This window comes from Mesocricetus auratus, unplaced genomic scaffold (assembly GCF_017639785.1).
Source record: "Mesocricetus auratus isolate SY011 unplaced genomic scaffold, BCM_Maur_2.0 Super-Scaffold_100009, whole genome shotgun sequence".
Classification (NCBI taxonomy): domain Eukaryota; kingdom Metazoa; phylum Chordata; class Mammalia; order Rodentia; family Cricetidae; genus Mesocricetus; species Mesocricetus auratus.
In genome coordinates this window covers 72,724,085-72,750,634 of record NW_024429193.1, presented here as the reverse complement: position 1 = coordinate 72,750,634, position 26,550 = coordinate 72,724,085, and the positions used below count along the sequence as shown (strand labels likewise).

Genomic DNA, 26,550 nt, shown 5'->3' with positions numbered 1-26,550 from the left:
TGTACTCTAAATTCCCTAATACTGCAGTTGCATCAATTAAATTAATGAAGTGCTTTTACTATAAGCATAAGTGAACACGAGAGATCTCTGCTTTCATGTCTTACTGCCCATATTCCAGATAATTGCAAGGCCATTTCTGAAATGATTGCAGGTGCCCAGGGACATGCATTTCACTTTCATTTCAATAATCCTTTTTTTCTTTTGTGTTCTTCTCAAGTCCTGGGATGCTACTATAACCTGACGTGTACCTGTTTGCCGCATGCTTTCCTGAAGGCTTGTGGAGAACCCAGCAAAGAAGAATGTGATTTCAGTAGCTAAAACCTGAATCCTTAGACATCTCCATTCTTCATTTTGTTTTTAAAAGCATGAAGTTCTCCTTCACTGTGCTTTGCTGGCTTCTTCTCTGTGACCTTCCATTTGCTCTTGGTCTTCTTCCATCTTTCATTATCCATCAGTTAATGTGTTACAATGTATGATAATTGACATATAATGTATGCACATAAGTACTAAAAAGGGTTGTATAATTAATCTTAGATTCCCTCTCCAAAACACAGAGTGATTTCCCAGAAGGATTTAATTAAACACGACTTTATTCATCCTCATAGATATACCTCTCTCTCTCTCTCTAGATATATATATATGTATATATATACAGATGTGTGTATTATAACCAATAATTATTAGTAAAATAATGAAATGATACTAGGAATTCTCCTTTATCTTTTATTATATGTGCAGAAATCTAATTTTCCTTAAATTAACATATATAGTCTGCAGTGATTTGAATGAGAATGGCTCCCATTTCTCATATATGTAAATACTTAGCTACTGAGTTGTAGAACTGTTTGGAAAGGTTTAGGAGGCATAGCATTGTTGGAGGAGATGTGCCACTGGAGATGAGCTTTGAGTTTCCCAAGTCCCTTAGCATTCCTTGTTTACTCTCTGCCTTCTAATTGTGAGTTGTGCCATGCCTAATTACGCTAGTGTCAGGTATGCCTGACTAACATCATGCTCTCCACCATGACATTCATTGATTCATTCATTATTGGAAAACTGCAATCCTCAATAAACTCTTTTGTAAGATGCCTTGGTCATGGTGTCTTATCACAATAATAAAAAGGTAGCAAAATCATACACTTCTACCATATTTTTTGCTCCCCGCCTCTCTTTTATAGAATCTTACCATGTAGCCTAGCCTTGCTCAAACTCAAAATCCTCTTGGCTTAGCTTTCCAAGTACTGCAGGGGTTGCAGGTACATGCAGCCATTAACTTTGTGGGTTGTAGTGGGAATCCAGAACTGATGTAAGCATCAAAGAGTTAGTGAAATCAGAGGCTGCCCCTGATGGCCCTTGGGGCTGGCATTCATTTGAGAAATCCACTGAAAATGTTCACCTACAAAGGAGGGGAAAGTATCGATCTTACAAAAGTATTAGATGTATAATTTTACAGTCTTCTTCATATGGTTATATGCACATATTTAATAGCAATTATGTACAAACTTGCTCTTTAGGACTCATTGATCTTGAATTTCTGATTCTGCTGACTCCACCAGATTAATACCAGGATTTTCTAGTATGTACCATCACACCTGCCCTAAAATATGCTTCAACATAAGATGTGCAAGAGAAATTTAATATTATTTTTCATAAACCTCACTTGTCTAGGTAGTCATTTTCAGGAGCTTCTACAGTGATAGATTTACATATGAGTTTTGTGAAAGGTCTTTCTTTAGCGTCTGTTGTCCCTGTCCATATTTCCTCCTCACATTACTGAACTTGATGGCTGTCTGCTGTCTAAAATGACGACACAAAGTTCAACGGATAGGGAAAGGAGGATGGGTTTGGGAGGAGTTAGGGAAGGGTGAATGGGACCAAAATTGTATGAAATTCTCAACTAAAACTTAAAACAATTTTTGAAAGATTACTCTTTTAAAATGTGAGCTTTCTGGAGGTTGTGGGGGGAAGACAAAAGGCATAATTTTTGCATAACACATTATGGAAAACATGTTAGTTCATAGAAACAAACAGTTATATAATATACCATTGTCGGACTGTACTATAAGCATTTCAATCATACTGTTTGTTTGTTTCTGTTTTTGAGACAGGGTTTCTCTGTGTAACAGCCCTGACTGTCCTAGAACTCACTTTGTAGATCAGGCTGCCCTTGAAATCACAGAGATCCACCTGCCTCTGCCTCCTGAGTGCTGAGATAAAGGTGTGTGCCAACACTGCCCAGCTGAATCTTTTTTTCTAATAATGATATTGATGTTGTTTTCAGTCTTTTACTTTATCAAACATTTTCCTTTATGGATATTTTATGCTGTTAGATATTTTTCATGAAATAGATTCATAGAGGTAGGTAGTTATAAATGTGTAATAAACATTAACAATATGAATACACCCATATCAGAAAGGAAACCATTCAAAGTATTCTAGAAACCTACCTGTGGTAGGTGGTAAACTACCTTCCAACAAAGGTGGATAACGTATCCGGTCTTCCAGCAACATGTGTTCATTTTTACAATTTGTTAACTTTATTTAGAAGTCCGGTGCAGTGAGGGGCACCAGCAGTCCATCCTTCTTGTGGTCAGAAGGCTGAGAGAGGGGGGCCATTGAGGCCAGGAGTCAGAGATCAGCTTGTGCAACTACAAACTCCTGACTCAGAACACAAACTCACTTCCAGAGAATGTTAAGTCTGTGTGTGGTTTCTTACGCCCATCAAGACCTTTGAAAGATCCATTTCTACTGCTTCATATATGCAATAGTTTATACTTGCCAGTTGCTCTGGACCACTAAATTCTGTAAATATGTAACAATGTATCTAGTAGATTACAAATTCCTACCAAAGTTTGATCCCAATTTTCAGCAGCTGTGAATTATGGAGTAATTAACACCCCTGGCACACTTTCACAATTATAAACATGCATTTCATTAGTCATGTATCAAAAAAATGAAGTGACTTGGTAGCAGGGCAGGGTCACTCATGTGTTTTAGACACTTTCAAGCAGCGTTTAAATTAGAGAAATCTCTTTCTACATTCACTTTGTAATAATATAAAAACGTAGCAACTATCTGAGGGCTAACTTGTAGTGGCAGAAAGGAATAGAATAGATTCGGCTTTTTACTTCATAGTGAGAACCAAAGAACTTTTTTCTTTTTCTTAATTTAAATTAGAAACAAGCTTGTTTTACATATCATTCCCAGTTCCCTCTCCCTCTCCTCCTCCCCTGCCCCCGCAACCCCCTATCCCATCCCGTTTTTATTCCCCAGGGAGGGTGAGGCCTTCCATGAGGGATCTTCAAAGTCTATCATATCATTTGGAGCAGGGCCTAGGCCCTCCCCCATGTGTCTAGGCTGAGAGAGTAGCCCTCTATGTGGAATGGGCTCCCAAAATCCATTCATATACTAAAGATAAATACCGATCCACTACCAGAGTCCACAAAGATTGCCCACATACAGAGGGTCTGAATCACTTCCATGTCGGTTTCCCAGCAATCAGTCTGGGTCCATGAGTTGCCCTTGTTCAGGTAAGCTGTTTCTGGGGGTTTCTCCAGCCTGGTCTTAACCCCTTTGCTCATCACTCATTGTTCTCTGAAACTGCATTCTAGGAGATCAGCTCAGTGTTTAGCTATGGGTGTCTCTCTCTGCTTCCATCAGCTACTGGATGAAGGTTCTAGGATGGCATAATAGGTAGTCATCAATCTCATTACCGGGGAGGGGGAGTTTAAGGTAGCCTCTCCACTATTACTTAGATTTTTAGTTGGTGTCATCCTTGTATGACATTTCCCTAGTGCCAGATTTCTCTTTAAATGTACAATGGCTCCCTCTATTATGGTATATCTTTTCTTGCTCTCTACTATTCTTCCCCTGACTCAATCTTCCTTCTCTCCCATGTTCTCCTCTCTCCCCTCCTCTTCTCTCCTTCTCTTTCTCCTAACTCCCTCTCCCCCCCCCATCCCCATGCTCCCAATTAGCTCAGGAGATCTTGTCCCTTTTCACTTCTCTGGGGGACAATTTATGTATCTCTTGGGGTTCTCCTTGTTTCTGAGCTTCTCTGGCAGTATGTATTGTAGGCTGGTTAATCCTTTGCTCTATGTAAAAAAATCCATATATGAGTGAGTACATACCATATTTGTCTTTTTGTGACTGGGTTACCTCACTCAGCATGGTTTCTTCTAGTTCCATCCATTTGCTTGCAAATTTCAAGATTCCATTGTTTCCTCCCCGCCCCCCCAAGTAGTACTCCATTGTGTAAATGTACCACATTTTCTTTATCCATTCTTCAGTTGAGGGGCATCTAGGTTGCTTCCAGGTTCTGGCTATTACAAATAATGCTGCTATGAAATAGTTGAACAGATGTCCTTGCTGTATGAATGTGCATCTTTTGGGTACATGTCTAAGAACGGAATTGCTGGATCTTGTGGTAGACTGATTCCAATTTCCCTGAGGAACCGTCATACTGATTTCCAAATTAGCTGTATGAGTTTGCACTCCCACCAGCAGTGGAGGAGTGTTCCCCTTTCTCCACATCCTCTTCAGCATAAACTGTCATTGTTGATTTTGATTTTAGCCATTATGAAAGGAGCAAGATGGTATCTCAGAGTTGTTTTGATTTTTATTTCCCTGATGGCTAAGGATATTGAGCACTTTCATAAGTGTCTCTCAACCATCTTAGACTTCACTATTGATAATTCTCTATTTAGTTCTTTACCCCAATTTTTAATTGGATTATTTGGTTCTTGAGTTCTTTGTATATTTTGGAAATCAGATGTGGGTTGGTGAATATCTTTTCCCATTCTGTGGGCTGCCATTTTGTCTTGTTGACTTTGTCCTTTGTCTTACAGAAGCTTCTCAGCTTCAGGATGGAACTTCTACAGCTGGTAAGTACCTTCAGCAAAATGGCAGGTTGCAAGGTTAAAAAATCAGTAGTCCTACTTTATATGGGCTGAGAAAGAAATCAGAGAAACTTCACCCTTTACAATTGCCACAAACAACATAAAAATACCTTGGTATAATGCTAACCAAACAAGTAAAAGACCTGTATAACAAGAGTCTTTAAAGAAATTAAAGAAGACACCAAAGAATGGAAAGATCTCCCATGCTCTTGGATAGATAGGATCAACAGTAAAAATGGCGATCTTGCCAAAAGCAATCTACAGAGTCAATGCAACCCCCATAAAAATCTCAGCACAATTCTTTACAGATCTTGAAAGAACAATAATCAACTTTATATGGAAAAACAAAAGACCCACAATAGCCAAAACAACCCTGTAAAGTAAAGGAACTTCCAGAGGCATCAACATCTCTGACTTCAAGCTCTTTCATTGAACTATAGTGCTGAAAACAGTTTGGCATTGGCAGAAAAATAGGCAGGTAGACTAATGGAATCAAATTGAAAACCCTGATATGGACCCACACACCTATGAACACCCAATTTTGACAAAGAAGCTAAAATTATACAACAAATGGTGTTGGCATAACTGGATGCTGGTGTGTAGAAGAGTGCAGATAGATCCATATCTATCGCAATGCACAAAACTTAAGTTCAAACACTGAACCTCTTAGAAGAGAAAGTGGGAGGTACCCTGGAAAGAATCATTACAGGCGACAACTTCCTGAACATAACACCAGTAGCATAGACACTGAGATCGACAATTAATAATTGAGACCTCCTGAAACCAAAAACTTCTTCTTTTATCATTTTTTATTTTAATTTTAAATAGCTTGTTTTACATGTCAATCCCAGTTCCCTCTCCCTCCCCTCCTCCCTTCTTAAGGAAAATAGTCTATATTGTAATAGTCTACTAAGCTATTTAACTGAAAAGGGTAAGTTCAAAAATCAATAGATAATTTGGTGTCTGAAAATGGTTTACATAAGAGACAATGAGAGATTGTTTTTACACTTATTTAGTCAGATAAGAGAACCTATATCTTAGATTTTTTCCTTATTATAAAAACAGTCAACAATGATAGAACATAGTAATGGAAATCCAATGGGAAAATCAAGTTTCGGTTTACTACCACATCCCCTAATGAGTCAGTTAAGATCCACAGAATATCTAGGCTCTTTATTCACACATGAACATAAATATATGTTCCCTGCTCAATTGCTAAGTTGCTGAATATCCCAAGTAAAACTGTTTGAAAAATATGCTTAAAATGTTATGTGAGACATGATCTTAACCACTTTTTCCCGTGTTGTCTGTTCCCAACTTTGAGCATGTTATCAGATCCCTTCTAGTTTAATTTCTAGTAAATGATGAATACAGACAGTGATGAAGCAAATTCACATTGTTTGCAGGAGAATGAATGAAGCTGTAGATAGTTGTGTGAAGCACAGTGAGCCAGACTCGCAAAGACAAGAAACATAAATTCTCTCTCATCTGAAGAATCTAGACTTTTTTAAGACTTGGAAACACAGGGGCACTTTTGAAAGACTCACAGAAAAAGGGAGAAGGATAATAATATTGAATAAATACGTTAAAATAAATTTATGAATTTATGAAAAGGCCATAGACAACTAATATGTAATAATCCTTTTTTAAAAGGAGGTAAATATGTAAGAAAGGATGGATATTGCTAGGGCATCATAATCCATAATTTATCAATAGGTAACTGTAATCTCAGCCGTTACACCAATGTGCTTTCCCATAAACATGTACAAGGCAGTATTAAAAATTATCTGAAGATACAAAGACCTAAGAAAATCCAACGTGGTATCATGAAAGAACAAGTTTGGATGATGACTAATAAATTATCAGATATACAGTAATCATGGGAGTGTTACATTACCATAGCAGATCAACAAATAGTCTAGAAATTTTCTCAATAAATATAGTCAGTTGATTTCTAACAAAGATGCCAGGAAACTTGTTGCTGATGACAGGAGAACTGTATTCAAGTAAGGAAAGTAAATAAGTACAGAGATTAATCAGAGACACACATGTAAAAGTTTGAACTATGAATTTGTGAGAAAAGCAATGTTTCCTGCCTTGAAATAGGCAACAACTTCTTATAACTAATATAATATTGAGGTAATATTAAAATAAAAATGATGAAGTGGACTTCAACAGAACTAAATAGAAAAAAACTTCAGTTACCACTTGAGTAACATAATATGCTATTATGCTATACATTACACATACATCTATTTTAACATACATGTGTTTACATGCATATATATCTAGACTTTTAAAAGACCTATCACAACTCTTAAGAAACATAACAGACAATACAAAACCAATTTAAAACTAGGCAGTGCAAGGAAATAGCCATTCGTGGGAAATACATGAATTATGGATAAGCACTTTAGAAGTGATTGTTTGTTACTGGGGAAATGCAAATCAGAAGCAAGAGGAGAATTCCACAACGTTAAATCCAAACCCACAGACAACCTCTAATGTGCAAAGGCAGAAGCGAGCTGCATCTCACACATATCAGGTGGGAAAGTAATAATTTTGGAAATGCTATAGACATGTACCTCTTACAAACATATGCCTCATGCTTATTTGATAACTTAGAAACTTAACTGCTAGGTGTTCCCTGATGGTCATGAAGATATATGTCCAGAGAAGACTTGAGAAATCTTCACAACCAATTTCGTTTTAGTGCTTCTGGAATGAAAATGGCTGGATACCTGCTTTTGTTCTTCTTGATTCTTTCTCTAACTTGAAACTTTTAGGTCAGCTGTCTTCAAGTCTGTACATACATAGGGGAGAATACTGTCTCCCAGGGACTTCCAGGCTCATGTCCCCAGGTAGATCTCAAGGCATGAGGCATCCAAATACCAGGCCATCTTCTATACCGGGAGAGGGGTATGGAACCAACCTTGAGGAGTAGGGCAGCTGATGGGAACTGGTTCACCAATCCATAGGGAGGCAGAAAGGGGAAGCTTGCCAGAGTTTAAGGCTCCTAGTAGCCTGGGAGACAATGGACTCTTATGCTTTGGGCTGAATTCCTCTCTGTCTTTAACTTTTTCATAGACAGAATTACCCTACATCCTAGATGGTAACAATAATAACCCCAAACTTGTATTACCGAATGTCTACCAAGAGCAAAATGACATAAATATGGTATTCTAATACAGCTGAATAGGACTCAGCAATTAAAATAATAAAAGAAACACTTTTACTAGACTCAAGAATATGGATGAATCTCCAAATGTAAAGAAAGCCAGTGAAATAAAACAAGTCTATCATTTCATATGAATCTGTGTGCATGTCTCTGTAAGTTTCCTTTCAACAGAAAGATAAGGAGAAAATTTTTATTCTGAGTCTGTGGTGACTGCACTTTTAGCCATGCTGCAAAATCTGAGAGAACCTCCTAGTGACTATGCACTCCTTTGGCCTATCCAATCTTGTTGAAATGTCATTTATCTTACATGCATTCCTTCCCTTCCGTGCCTTCCTTCATACAGAAAACAAGTACTCTCTTAAAAGACCTTTCTCACAATCCTTCTTCTTCTTAAAGAGTAAGAGCCAATTATCAGAGAAAATAGTCATATGAGATCAATAGACTCATTATGAAAATAATTATTAAAATAATGATGTTCTAGCTATAAATACCAATAACGTCATTAAAACGTTCTAGTGTGGAGACTTTTGAAAGCTTTCTGGGTGGTGTTAACTACAAAGTGTGAGCATTGTTGTCACTGATCTTGCATGAGGAGATCTCCACCTGAGTCAAGGAAGTTGTGCCTGACCTTAGACACCTATGCTCAAGTGGCCATTACCCAAATCCTGCCCTTTTCCTTCACCTCTTTCTGGCATGAACCAGTTCATACTCAGATTCTGACCCTTATCTTCTATGACTTCTTTGAGACTGCTGCCTTGGACTTGTCTATCTGAGCACACAACTTCAGTTTTAGGCTTTACCAGGTGTATATTCTCCTTCTAGGTCTCCACCAGTGGGAATGTTTATTTGTTTAAAGCCATGAATTTTCAGCTAGGCGGTGGTGACACACGCCTTTAATTCCAGCACTTGGGAGGCAGAGACAGGCAGATCTCTGTGAGTTTGAGACCAGCCCAATCTACAAGAACTAGTTCCAGGACAGGCTCCAGAGCTACACAGAGAAACCCTCTCTTGAAAAACCAGGAAAAAAAGGCCACGAGTTTTCAGTGAGCTTAGCCCAACTTTGTTTCTGAGTATGGTAGTGTGTAATAGCACTTGGGAGGTTGAGGCAGTAGGGACCGGAGTTAAGGTAGTAATCCTTGGCTAGATACAAAATTTCCAGTGGACTGTTGGCCAAGTTGATCTCAAACTTGAAATAATTCCTGCCTCCTGAATACTGAAATTACAGGTGTGTACCACTATTCTTACATAAATCTTTGGCATTTATACAGAAAAAAAGCATTTGTCAAAATTCTGAAGACTGAAACAATGGAAATCAACACCAACAGGTCTTGGTCTAGAGAGGACTGATCTTTGAATATAAAATGGCAAATTTTCACTCACTACATTGTCACAAGGGTGGAAGAATACTGTGTCCTTGTGAAGCCCCTTTCATAATAGCAGAAACCCTCATGACCCAATCACCTATCATAGTGCTACATTGGCCATTAAATTTCAACACCTGAAGCTTGGTGAGAACACATTCAATGATAGCAAATGGTAACAACACAACTACAAATAATCGCTATGATTAGTAAAATTGTTTAAAGAATAGTCTTAAGTTTTGTGCAGAAATATTTTCTTTCATATACTCACTTTGTAGGTTGGTTTTGTCCACTTAACACAAACATAGACATATCTGGAAAGAAAGGGATTCTTAATTGAGAAAATGCCTTGATAAGACTGGCCTGTGAGCAAGTGTGTGGGGGCATTGTCTTGATTAATGATTGACGTGGGAGTACTTATCCTACAGGGGACAATGCCACACCTGGGCAGGAGGCTAACATTTGTATAGGATAATGAGCAGAGCAAGCAATGAGTAGCAAGCTCAATAAGTAAGCAGCAATTTGCCATGGCCTTTGCCTCAGTTCCTGCCTCCAGGGCCCTGCCTTGAGTTCCTGCCCTGACTTCCCTGCATAATGAACTACAAGCTGTGAAATGAAACAAACACTTCTCTCTAGAAGTTTCATTTAGTCATGGTATTTTATCGAAACAATAGAAGCTAACTAAGACACTATTCTTGTTTCTTAAAGATACACTTTGAATAAGTGACTCCCAGAGGTGCATCCTTTAAGAAAAATGTATGTGTGACAAAACATTTAGGGCAGAAATTATTTACCTAGATTTGCAGTACAGTAGCAATTATAACTTATGCTTACTAGGGTCTTCATGGATGTTCCTACATCTAATTCTGAACTGCAAAGCAAAACACTGAAAAGTAAATATACAATTCTTACTGACAAACCAGATTTATTGGAGCCTTGTGGAGCATCTGAGATTAGAAACAAATAAGTACACCATCTGTACATTTGTGAGACTCTCTGTGCCTTTGACAAAAAATATTGAGGTGATTGTTTAAACAGGGTTGTCTTTTCAGGGCAAAAGTTTTTATTTCTAATGTGTTTTGTTTTTTGGAACAAATGGCAGAAACAACCCTTGAGTAGCAAACCTCTCTTTCTAATCAGATGAGTTTGCAATTATGTATCTCTGTTCATCTACATCTAGCTGTTACATCTCCACATGTGGTTATGTCCCTTAGCATCCAAATTCCACTGCACAGTTTTGATTGATGATCTGATTCCATTTCAATATGCACCATGCATTCAACAGTCGTAACCCTTAGTGTGTCTTTTGTTTCTACTCCTTGACTGCATTACAAACAGGAGAATGACTTCCTTAGACAAAACAGAAATGATTGAATAGTAAGTGCTTCTCCCAGATCAGACATGACCTCAGAGTGAAGTCATAGCTTATTCTAGCCTAATAAATACGATTTTTTATATCTAGGAGTTTTATAACTAGCTGCCACCTTTATTTACCAATTGACTAGATGAAATAGGCTACACTCACCAAGAAACATTTTTAAAATGCAGATATTCAAATTATTTTGTTCATATTCCAAAGTACAGTCTCTTCTCTCCACATTCCACCCCATGCACAGTCTAGGGGCAGTCACTTCTGTAGGGACAATGATGGAGGTGGGTATGCCATTTGTAAAGGACTTATTTGTATCTTTAGATGCTTAATGCTCCATGGGCAGAGACTTTGTGGTATTGGGTGAGAGATCATATGGAATATGTGTACATGTGTTTGTATCTAATTTAGTGTTTTTAGATCATTCATGTTACTTTCTGTGAGAAGCCAAAAGTAAAGAGTTACATTGTTTTTATGTAGTTTTATGAAGATAACACAGTACTTTTTTATTTTAGTGACATAGCACATTCCTATATCATGAAAAGCTATGTGCTGCTTAGCAAATGATTTGATGAAGTGTTGAAAGTTGCCAATGTTTTAATTACAAAGGAGTAGATTCTAGACTGGGCCTTTCCACTTCTGTTCAGTTACTAGTCTGACACTGACAAGGAAATGCTGGAATTACAAATAAAAGTATCAACTGTCTTAATCTTCTGACTTCTAATACTGTGAGCTCCTCTGATTCCCTGAGGACTTATGGAGTCTAGACAGTCCAATAATTTATACTTATCTAGTTCCCTCAAATCAATCTTTATCCACCCTTTGCCTAAAATTCCTACCTTTGTGTATATTGGGTGAATTTGTCTGAAGAGATGTAGAAATACAGCTATACAACTCACATAGGGCACTAACAACAAACCAAAGGAACAATTCTACCTAATTCTAGCTAGGGAAACAGATACTGTAGTGGGGCTACTCACAGAAGTGTGAATTGAGAGAGATACTTACTGTGTAGCATGGATGACATAAAGGCACTTGCATCACTAAAGCTCTTGCACCAGCGTGGGTGACTGTTCTGAAAACTGCATGCCAGAAATTTTAGCAGCCCAGCCAGTGGAATGGTCTTCTTTCTTCATAACTGTTATTGTTTAGTGTACTGATTGCTTTTTTTCAATTTAATCCAAGCTAGAGTTATCTGTAAGGAGTTATCAGTTGCAGAGAGGGAGGAGTGATGAGCAAAGAGGTCAAGACCAGGCTGGTGAAACACACAGAAACAGCTGTCCTGAACAACAGGGAAGCTCATGGACCCCAGACTGATGGCTGAGAGGTCAGCATGGGACTGATCCAGACCCCCTAAGTTTGGGTGTCATTGAGGAGGTCTTGGCAATCTATGGGGTCTCTGGTAGTGGATCAGTATTTATCCCTAGCATATGATTGGACTTTGGGAGCCTAGTCCACATAGAGGGATACTCTTTCAGCCTAGACACATGGGGGGGAGGGCCTAGACCCTGATCAAAATGATATGACAGACTTTTAAGATCCCCCATGGAAGGCCTCACCCTCCCTGGGGAGCAGAAAGAGGATGAGATAGGGAGTTAGTGGGGGGAAGGGTAGGAGGGGAGGGAGAGGGAACTGGGATTGACATGTAAAACAATCTTGTTTCTAATTTAAATAGAAAATAGAAAAAAAGATAATGCCTCTATCATCAGATTGTCTGTAGGTAAGTCTGTATGCATATTCTTGATCAGTGATTGACCTGGGAGGGTCTAGCACTGGTCCACTGGGGTCAATCCTCTTGTGTGGTATAAGAAAGTAGGCTAAGCAATCCATGTAGAAAAAGCCAGTGACCATCATTATTCTATATCATCTGGTTCAGTTCCTACCTCCCGTTTCATGCCTTGAGTTCTTGCCCAATGATGGGAATGAGATATAAGATGGAAGATTCCCGCCAAGTGGCTTTTGTTCATGGTCTTTATCACAGCAAAAGAAACCAAACTAAGACTCTTACACAAACTAGAGGAGGGGCCCTGTGAATCTTCTAACTTTCAGGAGCATCCTGAGCCCTGTAACTGTATATTATTCACCTCCTGGACCTCACATGTTTTAATTATTTCCTGAGTCTGATAAGCCTCCCTCCAGGAAAGAATGTTTAATAGGAAGCATCTATACAACACCCCGGTCTTTCTTCAGTGTTTATTTTTTCCAACAGGGCTTATGAACTCCCTAGTCACTGACTTTGGTTTGGTTAAGTGTATCAAATGTGAGTTCCTACTGTATAATGAGCATTAAATCTAACCAGAAAGCAGTTAGTTGCATCTGTAACAGCTAAGTCACTATTTTACTAGTAGACATAGCTTGCCTGCCTGGCATGATATTCATCTATTACCCAGGAGTATAACTTGTCAGGTTTTTTAAAGGCAATTATCCCCCATCAACAGGAATTGTGTCTTTCAGTACCATGAACACATTAATCAGGGAGAAAACCTCAAGTTCAGCCCTAGCCCAATTTCTCTCTACAGTAGTAAAGGCTCACCATTTGTTTCTAGTATGCAACAAGTAGCAGTGTCAAGAACCTGAGATTTGTGGAACCTCAAGGTCCTCCCACCTGATAACTTATGGGGAGGTTTCCCACCCTTGGCCATAGGATTTTCATTCAACCATCTCTAGGAGTGCCTTTTCCAACTTTATGCCCATACAGAATCTTTCATTCAAACTCTTGGGGTCATTCAAGCTATTAAAGGATGTTATGGAGTCTTCTCCTAGACACTTTAGCAAATCTGTAAGATACTCAAAGGTTAGCATTATGTCATGGAACATTTTAACACAGTGAGCAGGATATCTGTTGGTATCCATCACCCATCGCAAGTAAGTGCCATTGGACTTGGGTGGCTGGGGCATTGTAAAAAGGAAATATTTGCAAGGTTGAATATTGTATGAGAAGATCTCTTATCAATTATTTAAGAAGAAAAGCAATAATGTGAGCCTGGATAAATGGCTTACTAGTTAATAACACTTGCTGCTCTTACAGAGCACCCAGATTTAGATTTTAGCATCCACATGATTACTGACAACCATCTGTAACTCCAGTTCCAGGTGACCTGGCAACTTCTTTTGGCCTCCATGAGCACCAGACATGCACAAGATAAATGTATACTAATGCCTGAAAACACTCACTCATGCACAAAAAAAACAATTAAGAAAAAAGCAGTATTTGTACATGGAGAGATGACTCAGTCAGCAAAGAACAAGCATGAGGACCCAAGTTCAATTCCCCTAAACCCATGTTTAAAAAGGAAAGCTGAATGTGGAAGCTTGTGCCTTTAATACCAGAGCCACGGAGGCAGATATCACCATCTACAGTATACCTTCTGGCATGTGTAGTGAGTATTTTAGAGAGTGACTACCTTGCCCTAGATTAAGTTTATTGATTTTTATTTGGATTCTTAATTTGTGCTTCTATGAATTGTTTGGGCTTAAAGCCTTTTGGAACTTCAGTAGTGCAACATTTAGCTTTCTCTCCCCCCATCTCTCACCCCACTTACTGAGTCCAGATCGACACACATTGTGTCACATTTTCCTTCCAGGGACTGAGACGGATCTTGTTTCTGCTTTGTCTTCTTTGCATCCCCTCCCAGTTCATAAACATCCCATCACTGGGCTCAGGAAAGCCACGAATGCCCCACATCAGTCCAGAGGTGGGTTAACTCATGGGCCTGAATTAATTTCTTTCTTAGTCCTCCTGTGTACACAGCCCTGTCAGATCCAGTGAGCTGGCCATCAACTATTGGCTCTTGTATGCTCAACTCCCTTAGGGATACACGTCCTTCCTCTGCTGTCTGCTGGTCTCTAGTATTAATGGGGCTCTCATTCAGTGATAGCCAAGTTCTCTAATACCTCATGTGAGCCAGTTTATATGACTGTGAGAGATGAAAAACCAACACCTCCCCTTTATCCATCATTGTTTCCATTTCTCTGTCAAATCAGCTCTAGTATAGCAGATAGTACCTGCATGTCTATTTTCCTGTTGCACATGTCGCATGTCTTATACCCACAGAATAGGCCATGGAGTGGCTATCATTGTGTATATACATTACAATCCATTCCTAATTTCCTTAATGCTAGCAGAGACTTTCTGGGCTCCTTCTCCAGCATTCCCAGTGGTTCTCCTGGCCTTCATTTTCTGTATTTACAGTAGTTACAATGATTTCTCTAGATTGCTGAATCATGACTGCCACATTTTGTTGCATCTTCCAATTTTCCTTGATGATGAAGTTTCAAACAGGTTTGCTTGCCTGAGCTATAAACAAAAATCTCTGCAACACAATCTTTTCTAAATATGTTAATATTGGTATATAGTTACTTGAAAAAGAATAGCAATTGCCTATCATGAGAAATGCACCAGACTTGGTGCATAGTTAAAACATTAATTTGTCAATTAAATAAGACAAGGCAAACAAACAACAAACCCTGATGCTGTCCTGAACTAGGAAACGTCTTTCTTAGACTCCTGGATAGGAAACCTTGCTTGCCTCAACAGACTATAACCAAACAGGATAAGTTACAGCTTAGTACTTCATGGATATAGTTTTGAATATTGACTTTAATATTTACTCCAAAAATGAGTTTCAGGGAGGATTCAGTGGGACACATGTATAACCCAGCACTTAGGAAATTAAGGCAAAAGAGTCAGGAGTTCAATGTCATCTTCAGCTCTTAGGTAAATTCAATGCCAGCCTGGCTACAGGAAAGGGATCTTTTCTCAAACAAATGGCAAAGCAATCTACTATCTTTGACGAATCTGATTAATATTTATTGAATACCAATTTGATGACAACAACTACAAGTACTGTAACTCCACCTGATTAAGACATCACCTGTTCTGTCTTCAGGTCCTTAAAGTCTAGCAGCTGGATTAAAGGAGAATTTGCACGAGGTAAAACAAATAGAAACAGCCAGATGCTGCAAAAGTTAATCTTGATTGACTACTTGAAGCGATTGAGAGGTGCCTGGGAGATCAGTAAAGCACTTCTCGGTGTGTCTGTGAGGGCATGTGCAGAGAGGATTAGCTAACTTACCTTGAATGTGAGCAGGACCAGACAAGAGGACAGAGGTTCCGATCAAATAAAAACGGAAGACAGGAAAGCCAGCCTGCATACACAATGGCCACTCTTCCTCAGTGAGACCATCTACAGCTGCTGTCACCCAGGGACGTCAGCCTCCAGCTTCCTCAGCTGTTCCTGTGGTATCATACCAGTGACTCTCCGGGGAGCTTCCAGCCTCATACTGCGGCTCACACTGGGGCTACATCATCAATCCCCCTGTCTCAGAGATTTCAGCTTCTTGCCCTGAGCAGCTACTGGCTTCCCTTGAACTCCACTCTGCAGATGGCCGTCACAAGATTTTCTAGCCTCTGATGATTTGAAACAATCTAATAAATCCCCATTACAATTATACATGGATTCTATTGGTTCTGTTCCTACAGAGAATCTTAATACAGATGGTAAACAACCTTTTGAGTCATTAAACTTATTTTCAATAAGATTTATGAAGATACAACTGAAGACTTTTAATCAGAAGAATGATTTAATAAAACCTGAGTTCATAAAAACTGCCTTGGCTAGTAGATAAATATTGGATTTTATGTGAAAATCGCAAGATATAGAGAACACAAATAGGAATATACTATGTTAACCTAGATAGGAAATAATACAGGTCTTAGAAACAGTAGTAGCATACATGATGAGGACTGAGAAAAGTGAATTGATTCAAGAAACAGGAATCATAGTAACATTCAGGAATTGACTGCATATAGATAAAAATGAGAGGAGTATTGGGACTCACTGCAGAGAGTAAAGTCTTGGGAAATAGTGTACAGTAGATGGGTGACTAGCTAGTAGTGGGATCTGGATGGTTGTACTTAACTGGCTGGTTCTTTGTGGGACACACTAGTTATCTGTTGATGGGACCAATGCAAATACATTTCATTAACTGATGGAAATGTAGGCTTGATGTTCAAGAGAAAGGTCTGGCCTGAAAATGAAAAGTGAAACATTCTCATTGGTCACTCACAAGTATGCTTACAGGACACTCACTCACAGGCATGCTCACAGAGTGCTCCCTCACAGGCATGCTCACAGAGTGCTCCCTCACAGGCATGCTCACAGAGTGCTCCCTCACAGGCATGCTCACAGAGTGCTCCCTCACAGGCATGCTCACAGAGTGCTCACTCACAGGCATGCTCACAGAGTGCTCACTCACAGGCATGCTCACAGGGTAGACAGGGACTGGATTTCATCCAGAAGTTAGATAAAGAGCTACACAGAACCCTTTCACAATTTCTCAAATTCTTTTTATTTTAACATTAAAATCACTCCACAACAGGTAATGTATTAATGATTTTAACATATTAACTTAATCATAAACATGTTAATTGAATCATCAGGTGGATTTCAATAATTTCCCATCACAACAGGAGTCACAGTAACGGGCAGGCGTTGTGCAGGGTACGAATTCTGCAAGAGGCATAAAATCTTCACAGCAACCTTTTAACATCTTAAGTATTTCTGCATAAAATATAAAAAGCTTATCTTCAGATGGCAACAGAAAAACCATGGTTTATAGTTGTGTGATACACTTCAGATAGCAGTGTATTTCATTGACTTCTTTGCCTGCCTCACAAGTATTTTTACTTTTGTTTATTCCTTTCCAGTATTCCAAAAGTATGGTTAATTTCCAATCCAAACTTTCATTTCCACCCTGAAAGGGATCTGATAACAGCTATAGTCTGAATTTTAAATGTATACACAACACTAATATCATAACCAAGTATAAGACTATATTGAATATTTCTAAAATGTAAAGAATATACTCACAAATTCTGTCATATTTACAAAAATACACCTACACTGGAACTTCAGCATCCAGGGAAGTGCAACTATTTTAACATCTCATTTTCTTATTTTTTGTGTGTGAACAAAATAGAGTCTTACTCATCTTTGGTTGGGTAATATTGAAATAAAAGCTAATTTTATAAAAGCATTAAATAAAATTTGTTAATTCTCCTCTCTTTATAGATATGCTTTTATTTTGTGTACATACTTATGTTACCCAAAAATTGAGTCTTTTTGAAGAGAGAAAACTCATGTGAAAATTAGTTGAAAACCAAAGATTTGCAAAGTGGGATGAACTCAGTTTTTGAGGTTTCTTACCAAATGGATCCATTGTAATGAAGTTATATTTTTACTTAACCTGTTTACTTGACCTGTTGATGATGAGCTCCAAAAAACACAATTCTTCGGTGGGTGTCTGTAAACATATTAGAGCTATGAGTAGTGTGTTCTGTTAGGAGGAACCGCTTACAACTGGGGGAGGGGAGGAATTGCTTACAACTAAACTCAAGTTGCTACAAAATAATTTTCTAGTCTGATTTAGCTTTTAGTGAGAACTTTGCTCCCATGCAGGAATGGTAACAGGAGTTGTATAGGTCCAAAGGACTTTAACAATTAGCAATAAGCAAAAGGAGTGAGTTGCTTACTTGCTATCTGAACAGTAGCTACATAAACAGGGATGTCTCAAAACAAGAAATCAAATGATGTCTTTCATTCTTTTAAGTCTCAAAATTTCAGATTGTGATCCTGAAATTTCAAAACGTTCAACAATTGCACACTTGATTTTAATAACAGTTCATTGCTCACTGGGTATATATGGATTTCCCCATCATTGCCAAAATATTAATCATATAGAAAAATTGCTTATTCTCCTGAAGTTCTCTTGAAGTCATCTCCTTAGTTACAAGCAATGTTTACCTATAGCAATCTCATTTAGATTTCATCTTAGGAAGGGCAATAAAACCAAAATACCATAACAGAGAGCCTATGGCTCCCTAGGAGAATCTGAGTTTGTTCAGCTGCTTTTCATTAGGTGATGAGGGATCAGTGGAGTCCACGGCATCACCAATGCAGATCCTACTGGGCTTTCAGGGTTAACACTTACCTCTCCCTGATACCAATTCCTTATCCAGGGTTCCTTCACTCTGGGAAAACAGTCAAAAGTATTTCCCTCTTGTACTCATAATTCAACCTACCATCTAAGCATCAGTAATCAAACCATTGTAGCACAGCAAATTGCTCATTTTCACCTCTGCTCCGCCAGCCAGTTTTCCAAGAACGAGACTGCCCATGTTTTTCAGTCAATGCAGCAGGAGGTCAGCATGCACTGGTCAGAACACCTTCCCTAACCAGACTGGCAGCTCCGCTCCCAATCCGTGCGCTTTCACCCCTATTTTCTTAGACATTGGTAGCCTCTGAAAAAGAGTCAGCGGGGCCATTGTTCTTTTTGACTTCCAGGTTCTTTTTAGCCTTGACGGTCATGGACACCTCCGAGTGGATGGCATCCAACCGCTGCTCACACTGGAAGGCGGAGAGGAAAGCCTTTCTGTAGTTGCTGTTCATCCAGCCGTAGAGAAGGGGGTTGGCAAAGGTGGAGCACATGGCAATAATGTGGAACACTGTGAAGATGAGTTTATATTCCTTCAAGTCCAGGACGTGGCTGTCAATGTCCACAGCGAGCTGGAAGGCGTGGAGCGGCAGCCAGCTGACTGCAAACACCACCACCACACACACCAGCATTTTGGTTGTTTTGTGCCTTCGCTGGTGGTAATGGTCACTTGCAGCTCCTGGGCTGACATGGTTCTTCAGCTTACTCCAGATCCGGGCGTAGGAGAAAGATATGATGCCCAGCGGCAGAACGTACAGGATTAGTAAGGTGGAAAGGCTGTAGACGGTGCCATATATACTCTTCTCCTCACCAGGCCATTTCTCAGTACAGGCCACGATCTCGAAGTCAGGAATGATCTCAATCAGCGAGTACTCTCGGAAGATAGCCAGGGGACTTGCCAGCAGGGCACTGATGGCCCAGGCTAGACCAATAATCAAAAAGCTGATTTGCTTGGAGATCTTGCTCTCCAGGTGGTAGACAATACAGCGATGGCGGTCCAGAGCGATGACTGTCAAAGTTATTGTGGACACTTGTACTGCCAGGCCCTGAGCATAGGGTACCAAATGGCACAGGACTGGACCCATTTTCCACTCTCCCATTAAGGTGTATGTAAGAGTGAATGGTAGACACAGGGTGTTCACCAAAAGATCTGCCACAGCTAGGTTGGCAATGAAAAAGTTGGTTACTGTGCGCATGCTCTTGAATTTGATTATCACATGGATTACCAGGGAGTTGCCAACTACACCCAGCAAGATGATGGAGCAATAGGCCAATATGAGGACCACCTGCACCTCAACCAGCTTGGTGCTGTCTATGAGCTCCGGCTCAGGATCAGGGGGCAGTCCGCCTTTAGGAGTGGTGTCCCCTGGCCCGTAGGGCTCCACCTTTGCTTCTGCGGTCTGGTTCTCGTCCACCTCGGCGCCCACTGGACCCATCTTCAGCACTGCGCCTCCCAATGGCACCAGAATCTATAATAAAAATAACGTAGGAAATCACTAGTGAAACAGCCACCCTAGAGGGATTGCTTTCATTTAGGCTCTGGCCCTCTAGACAGCTGTGCTGCGATTCATAACACTGCAGACCACGTAACAGCTCGATAAAGCAAGTCCTCTGCATAAGTCTATCCGCACCTATGGATGGATGAAATCGTGTCTTTAACTGCAATCAGGCTGGAGAGATGGCTCAGCCGTTAAAGGCTAGGCTCACAACCAAAAATATAAAATAACTGCAATCGTGATAAGAAGGCATTTTTCTATAGGAAGGAACCAGTTCCACCATGAATGAGATCCAATAGATTCCATTTTAAAGCAAGATGAATTCAGTAAAATTTATCAATTTTTCAATTGTTATGACATCAACAAATTAGCTCAAAGGAAAGTTTTGCCCCCTTTGCTGTTTGAAACTTATAAGCATATACCAGTACACGGTATAGAAAAGGGACAGATGACCCCCTCTGTGCTGAGTGCCTGAACTTTGCCAGAATAAAATAAGACAAAATAAATGGATTCTCACGTAGACACTTTTTCACTTATGCGCATGTGTCCACCCCATCATGTGTTGGGGCAGGGGGTGCAAAAGTAAAGATATATATAAATGATGTGTTGCTTCTCTGCCCCTTGGGTAAGAATTCATTCAGGCATAATTTCTCAGGTGTCATCCATGTTGGTTTTTGAGAAAGGGCTTCCCATTGGCCTGGAATTCACAAACCAGGCTGGTCCTTCTGACCAATGAAACCCACAGATCCAACTTTCCACCTCCCCAGCACTAGTCTTACAAGCACACCCACATTGCTGTTTTGGATTTCACTGAGCCACCTGGTGTTTAATGTGGAATGCTGTACAACTGTTGCTATGTCTAGGGGTCTGAAAGTAACTCCCCACACAACAAAGAACAGCATCCTACAAAAGTACTCCATTAAAAATATGTCCAAGTCCTACTCTCCACACTTCTAAATAGAGAAGTTTGGGCACTTTTCTTTCTTTCCTATCCTGCACTCCAGAATTTCCCCACGTGTGTGATCTGCTACACTCAATACATTAATTAAAGCCATTAAAGCTTAAAAAAGTGATTGACATTCTAGATTTTCTTGTTTCCTTCATGCCTTAAAGATGCCCTCATGCTTTAAAGATCCCCAAGACTGGTCTCCTTCCTCTTTCTCCCACATATCTCTTATCATCATTTCTACTGCATTGGTTTTGTTTGGTTCAGTTTCTTGCCATAATTATTCTTTTAGCCATGTACCTTATTTCTAATTTTCCATTTTTTGGTTTCTGTTGCTTTCCTTCATTGACTCACCAGCTTAATAGATAAAGTCATGCACAATTCACAATGTTGTTTCTGACATTTACAGGGACGTGTATTCAACAAGTCATTGCAAACCTGTCTCCTGAAAGGAGAATCCTACTGGGTGTTAAAACACTATATTGCTTAAAATACATATTTGCTTTTACTATAAATTTATTATTAAGTGTATAAAAGCACTCAGTCTCAATATCCTAGTGGTAATACTTGTGAATATACACATAATCACAAAAGGCTTCTGCTGTTAATTTAGGAGAGCTTTGAATGATTTTTATTAATCATAACAGCATCTACTACTGTTGGCAGATGAATCCTGTTTGTTGAGCTCACAAACAATGCTGGCTGGCCCTGTGTGCCCCCACTCCACTGCCCATCTTTTCTGCTGTCTTGCTCTGTACCAGTGACCTGCACAGAGCCCTCACTTTCAGGCTCCCAAGTTATCAGGATGCTGGTTGGGTTGAATCAGTGGGAAGCACTTGAAGGTAATTAATTAAAAAGCAGGAGGGGTTAGCAGAGCCGGCTCAGTGAATAAAGTGCTTGCCATGCAAATGTGGAGATGAAGAGAACACATTAAAGCTAGATGCTTAAGGCACATCCATAAAGCCAGTTCCTTTGCAAGATGGGAGATGGAGACAGGAGAATTCTCAGAAGCTTAGTGGTCAGGTATGCTGGTGAATTTATTTGTGAAGAAGATACCTGTCTCAAAAATAATCAAGGTGGAAAGTGGGGACGCACACCTGATATTGGGTTCTGTCCCCCACACGTGTGCAATGGCACACCTGCACTCACACACACTCACACATACAAAAGCATACATACACACATAGCACTAAACACACACATCGCATATGCCATACACACATGCATACATACAATACATACACATCATCCATGCATACCCTACACACATACATGTATAACCTACATACATGCAACACCTGCACTCACACACACTTATGCATATGAACTTGTATGCATACGCACATAACTATACACACATAATACATAGTTACATACATCATAAACACCTACCCCCCCACACACATCATACTCACATAAGTAGATTTTTTAAAAGAAAACTGCATGTTAAAAATCAGGAAGAAGGAAGACACCAACACTTGCTTTCTCCTTCTTCCCTCTGTGCTCTTCTAAGGCCCTGATTTCCACCCTGTAGACCCAGTGTGGTTGTTTCCTGTGGGTGGGCCTCTTTCTAAGGTCCATCACGCTGCCACTTCTGTAGGTTCCTTCGGCTTGAGGTAGTAAGGAGGCACTGTTTTTGCAATCCCCAGATAGACCTTACTTTCAGTTTTCATCTCTCCACACTTATATAACCAGTTCTCTGCACAGATTCTTTCTCTTTTATGTCCCTGGCTGGATTTTGTTTGTTTGTCTCATGATCTTTTCAAAGCACACTTTAATTTGTTCTCCCACTAAAATAAGGCTTTGCTCCTTAGTATGGCATTCAAGTCTATGACATCACTGAAGAGGTGCTGGCCTAAGCTCCCCTGACATCCCAACAGACACCTGATGCTCCATGATACTGAATGGCTACCAAATCTAGAACACCTCAGGCTTCCCTGTGCCTCTCCACCCTCCCTGTGGTTAACTAGAGCTTTTCCCTATCTAGGTTAGCCAAAAGGTTCATGCTCATGTCTGCCACTGCCTACAACACAGGGCACACTGTAATTGTTCCAGTTGTCCAACCTAGGACAGCAATCTCTTTGAAGAAAGAAACTGGAACTTCTTGATCCATTGTTTAATTTGGAGGTGCACCATGTAATACATTAAAGACACTCAACAATTAGACAACACCAGTATAAATACAAACAATAATACAATTTGACTAATAACTAATACCAACTGTTTAACACAAAATATAGCTCCATTCAATCCTGTTCTTTACTGAATGTAACAACACACAGGATTCATTGTGTGCTCCAGAAGCCTCATATTAATGAGGTACTTGCTTCTATAAGAAATTTGGCCTAAGACACTCTTAATTCAGTTCTTGAATTACAACCTTTTAAATTGCCTAACAGTATACTCCACACAGAAAATTTCTCAAGTGCTTATATCTATTTCTCTCATCCCCCTACACATGCACACACATGCACACATACACACACACACATACACACACACACACGCACATACACACACACACATACACACACACACACACACACACACACACACACACACACACCCTCCCAGTGGCCTGAGAACTTTCTGTGTACTTGTATTTGCTATACTGGTACACTCTGCATAGGTCTACATACATTTCAGGCAGAACATTCCAAAGATACCAGGCCCCCAGTCATTTACTGAAACAAGGAATTCAAATGATGGCCTGTTTGATAGGCTGTACCCTTTTCCTCAGACTAAGAGGTTGACTTTTTAGAGCACAGTGACTCAAACCATGCAAGTCAACCAGAGTCGAGCAGAACCCCGAAAGTTGGAGCCTGAGGGCTGCACACATGGAACAGGGTATAAGCACCAGGTTGATGGGCACTGGCAAGAGGAGCTGTTTGATTTATTGACTATTTCCCTCTTTCTTTTCAATTCTGTTTTCTTCACTCCGAAGTCCTTTTATTTACAGCTCCTCTGCAGGAATGGTTATTGATCTACAAACTATTAGCATGCCATCATTATGAGCTGTACTTAGGGACAGTTCTAGCCTTGGGCTGGGGCAAAGTGCTACCTGAACACAGAATTTAATCATTCACAGCAGCACTTCTGGAAAAGTAGAAGAAAAAAAAAAACAGAGCACAAGAGGATATTGCCACGTGCGATACTGCTGCTTCGAGCTACAAGCAGGCAGGGGAAGAGCCTTCCCATGAAATAAGGCAAAATGATACATTCAGGTTATTCAAGATACTCAAAACTATGCATAGCGCTGTTTTCTTGAGCAGGTGAACCTTAATTTGTTAAGAGGAAATGAACGTTTTTTTTTTCTTCTGAGCCCTGAGGTGTTTTAATGAGTCGGAGAGCTTTGACTGCTTGTTGAAATCTGTGGGTTTGCAAGTTATTTCTGAAACAGAATCACTTCGGGTCTGTGAAGCTTGGCATCCTATCAAAGCACCTTTCCAGGAATGGTTTCCCAAGGAAGAACCCCAGACACGATGCTAAACACCTGTTAGTCCTTCTATGAGGGGAGATGGGACTTTAACAATGCTAAGCAAGGCATGAGTCTCTGCCTAAGTGGTTCAAAAAAAGTCTGCGAACGCTTCTCTTTTCTGTATCTGTACTTCCTTTCTGTGACAGTAATGCTATCTGCTATCTTCCATGAACGCCGCTGAGATTTTAACGACTGTCGCTTCCTGCCCCACAGTAGAAACTGTGGGTGATCCCATCTTAGAGAAATGGATGGAAGCCTAACTAAACGTCTGTTTTTGAACAGGTTTGGAGAATCCAACATGATCTTACACTTTAGAAGGTGCTTGTTTCATTGTTTTTTTTTTTTTTTAAGAGGCAGCAGAATTGTATCTTACTGTCTCAGACTGTAGTGCTTGATCAAGGAACAGTCAAGGACCTTCAGTAGAAAAGGAAAAGTGTAGCAAAAGAAGAAAGCAAGCATAGTACTGACCCCTCTAGGTTCCCTGTTCCTTCTAAACTCCGGGCAGGGTGGGAGGCTCCCCTGAGAAACACTTCCTTCCCCATGCCCTGTTCCCAGGACAGGACCCCGTTCATGGTCTCACAGGGGGAACTGGAATTTGAACTTACTGTGCTGCCGGTCCTTGTGTTTCCTTTGAGCCGAGGAAGCCAGGAGTGTGCAGCCAAGGGGTTGACGGCCCTGGGAAGCGCCCAAAGCAGACCGGATTCTGTGCTGGACAGAGGTGAGCAGGCGAGTAGAAACCAGAGCTCCCAGCGAACCGGAGCTGCTACAACGTTGTAGCCGTCAGGCTTATCCTTGGAACTCTATGGCCACTGGATCGGAGACCGCTCTGCACAGCGCAGAGCCCAGGGTATGAGGGGATGGGGGACGGAGGAGGTGCAGGCAAACCCAACCATGGAAGGAAAGGTCACAGGTACCAGGACTGGAGAGAGATGGTCTCGCTGGAGGAGTGAGCCAGCTAAGTTCCGTGGCCAGAGGTGCAGAGAGAGTGTCCTCCACACCCAGGTAGCCCGCGCAGTTGCACCCTACGCAGCACAGCGTCCCATCGCACGTGGCCACCACTCCCAGCTGCTGCCGCTGCTACCCTCACTCCGCTTAAGAGTTCTTCAAATCTGCAAAGGAAATCAGGGGGCAGGAGCGATCCCCCGCTGCAAGGAGGGAGCTGTGGTCCCCTGCTAAGTGAACAAGGGGCAGATGCCAGGAGATTACCGAAGATGAGCTGGAGAGAGGCTCCGCACTTCAACGCCCCCAGAGGAATGCAACTCTGGGCAACTGAGTTTCCTGGTGGAGGAGAGCGAAGGTGGAAAGCCAGCCGCTAGCAGGAGCTGCATCCCAAGGACAAACAGCGCAGCATGCCTGGCCAGAGCGCGGGCGCGCCAGTCCCGGGAAGGTAAAACAAGTCCAGAACGAACGTGGTGGTCAGGATGCAGCAAAGCCCTTAACAGGTGCTGATGGAATCGCGCGGATTCGAATCACAAACTCAAGGTGTCCCCTAGGTTGACCGCCGAGAGCTGTCTTTCAGAAGGCAAGCAGAGGACGGCGGTGGGTCTTCAATAGGGCAGTCTTTCTTCTATTCTTTGTCCAGTTAGTCGATTTGAAAATTCTTCACCCTTGGATCTATCACTGCCCAAAATTGCTGGAAGAGCAAGGAGTTTCTGGCAGTGTTCCTCTGGTTGGAACCCGCTCAAATTCCCTCCTAGTAGTAAAACAGGACAGACTGGATGGACTTCTAGTCAACAGCCCTGGGGGGGCAAGGGAAGGGCTGCTTCAGGTTACCCTGCAAAACTCTTAATTCAAAGGCCATCCTTCCAGGGTTTGCTGTAGGTCTTTTCCTT

General features: G+C 40.7%; 1 protein-coding gene and 1 long non-coding RNA gene across 3 annotated transcripts in view; one reads left to right on the top strand and one right to left on the bottom strand.

The window, feature by feature from the left end:
* The window catches only part of LOC121142232, a 36,521-nt gene extending 20,283 nt beyond the window's left edge, over window positions 1-16,238 (top strand). For both annotated transcript variants that reach the window (XR_005879212.1, XR_005879211.1), the window contains exons 3-4: window positions 4,845-4,880; window positions 15,693-16,238. This is a non-coding gene — a long non-coding RNA (uncharacterized LOC121142232). The remainder of the gene's footprint in view (window positions 1-4,844; window positions 4,881-15,692) is intronic.
* An 892-nt stretch (window positions 16,239-17,130) lies between these two features.
* Npy2r (neuropeptide Y receptor Y2) lies at window positions 17,131-26,212 on the bottom strand. The gene is made up of 2 exons (XM_013117771.3): window positions 25,324-26,212; window positions 17,131-20,267 (listed from the first exon to the last, which is right to left on the bottom strand). The coding sequence occupies exon 2, from the start codon at window positions 20,232-20,234 to the stop codon at window positions 19,089-19,091; it is 1,146 nt and encodes a 381-aa protein (XP_012973225.1). The 5' UTR covers window positions 20,235-20,267; window positions 25,324-26,212; the 3' UTR covers window positions 17,131-19,088.
* Window positions 26,213-26,550: the final 338 nt, after the last annotated feature.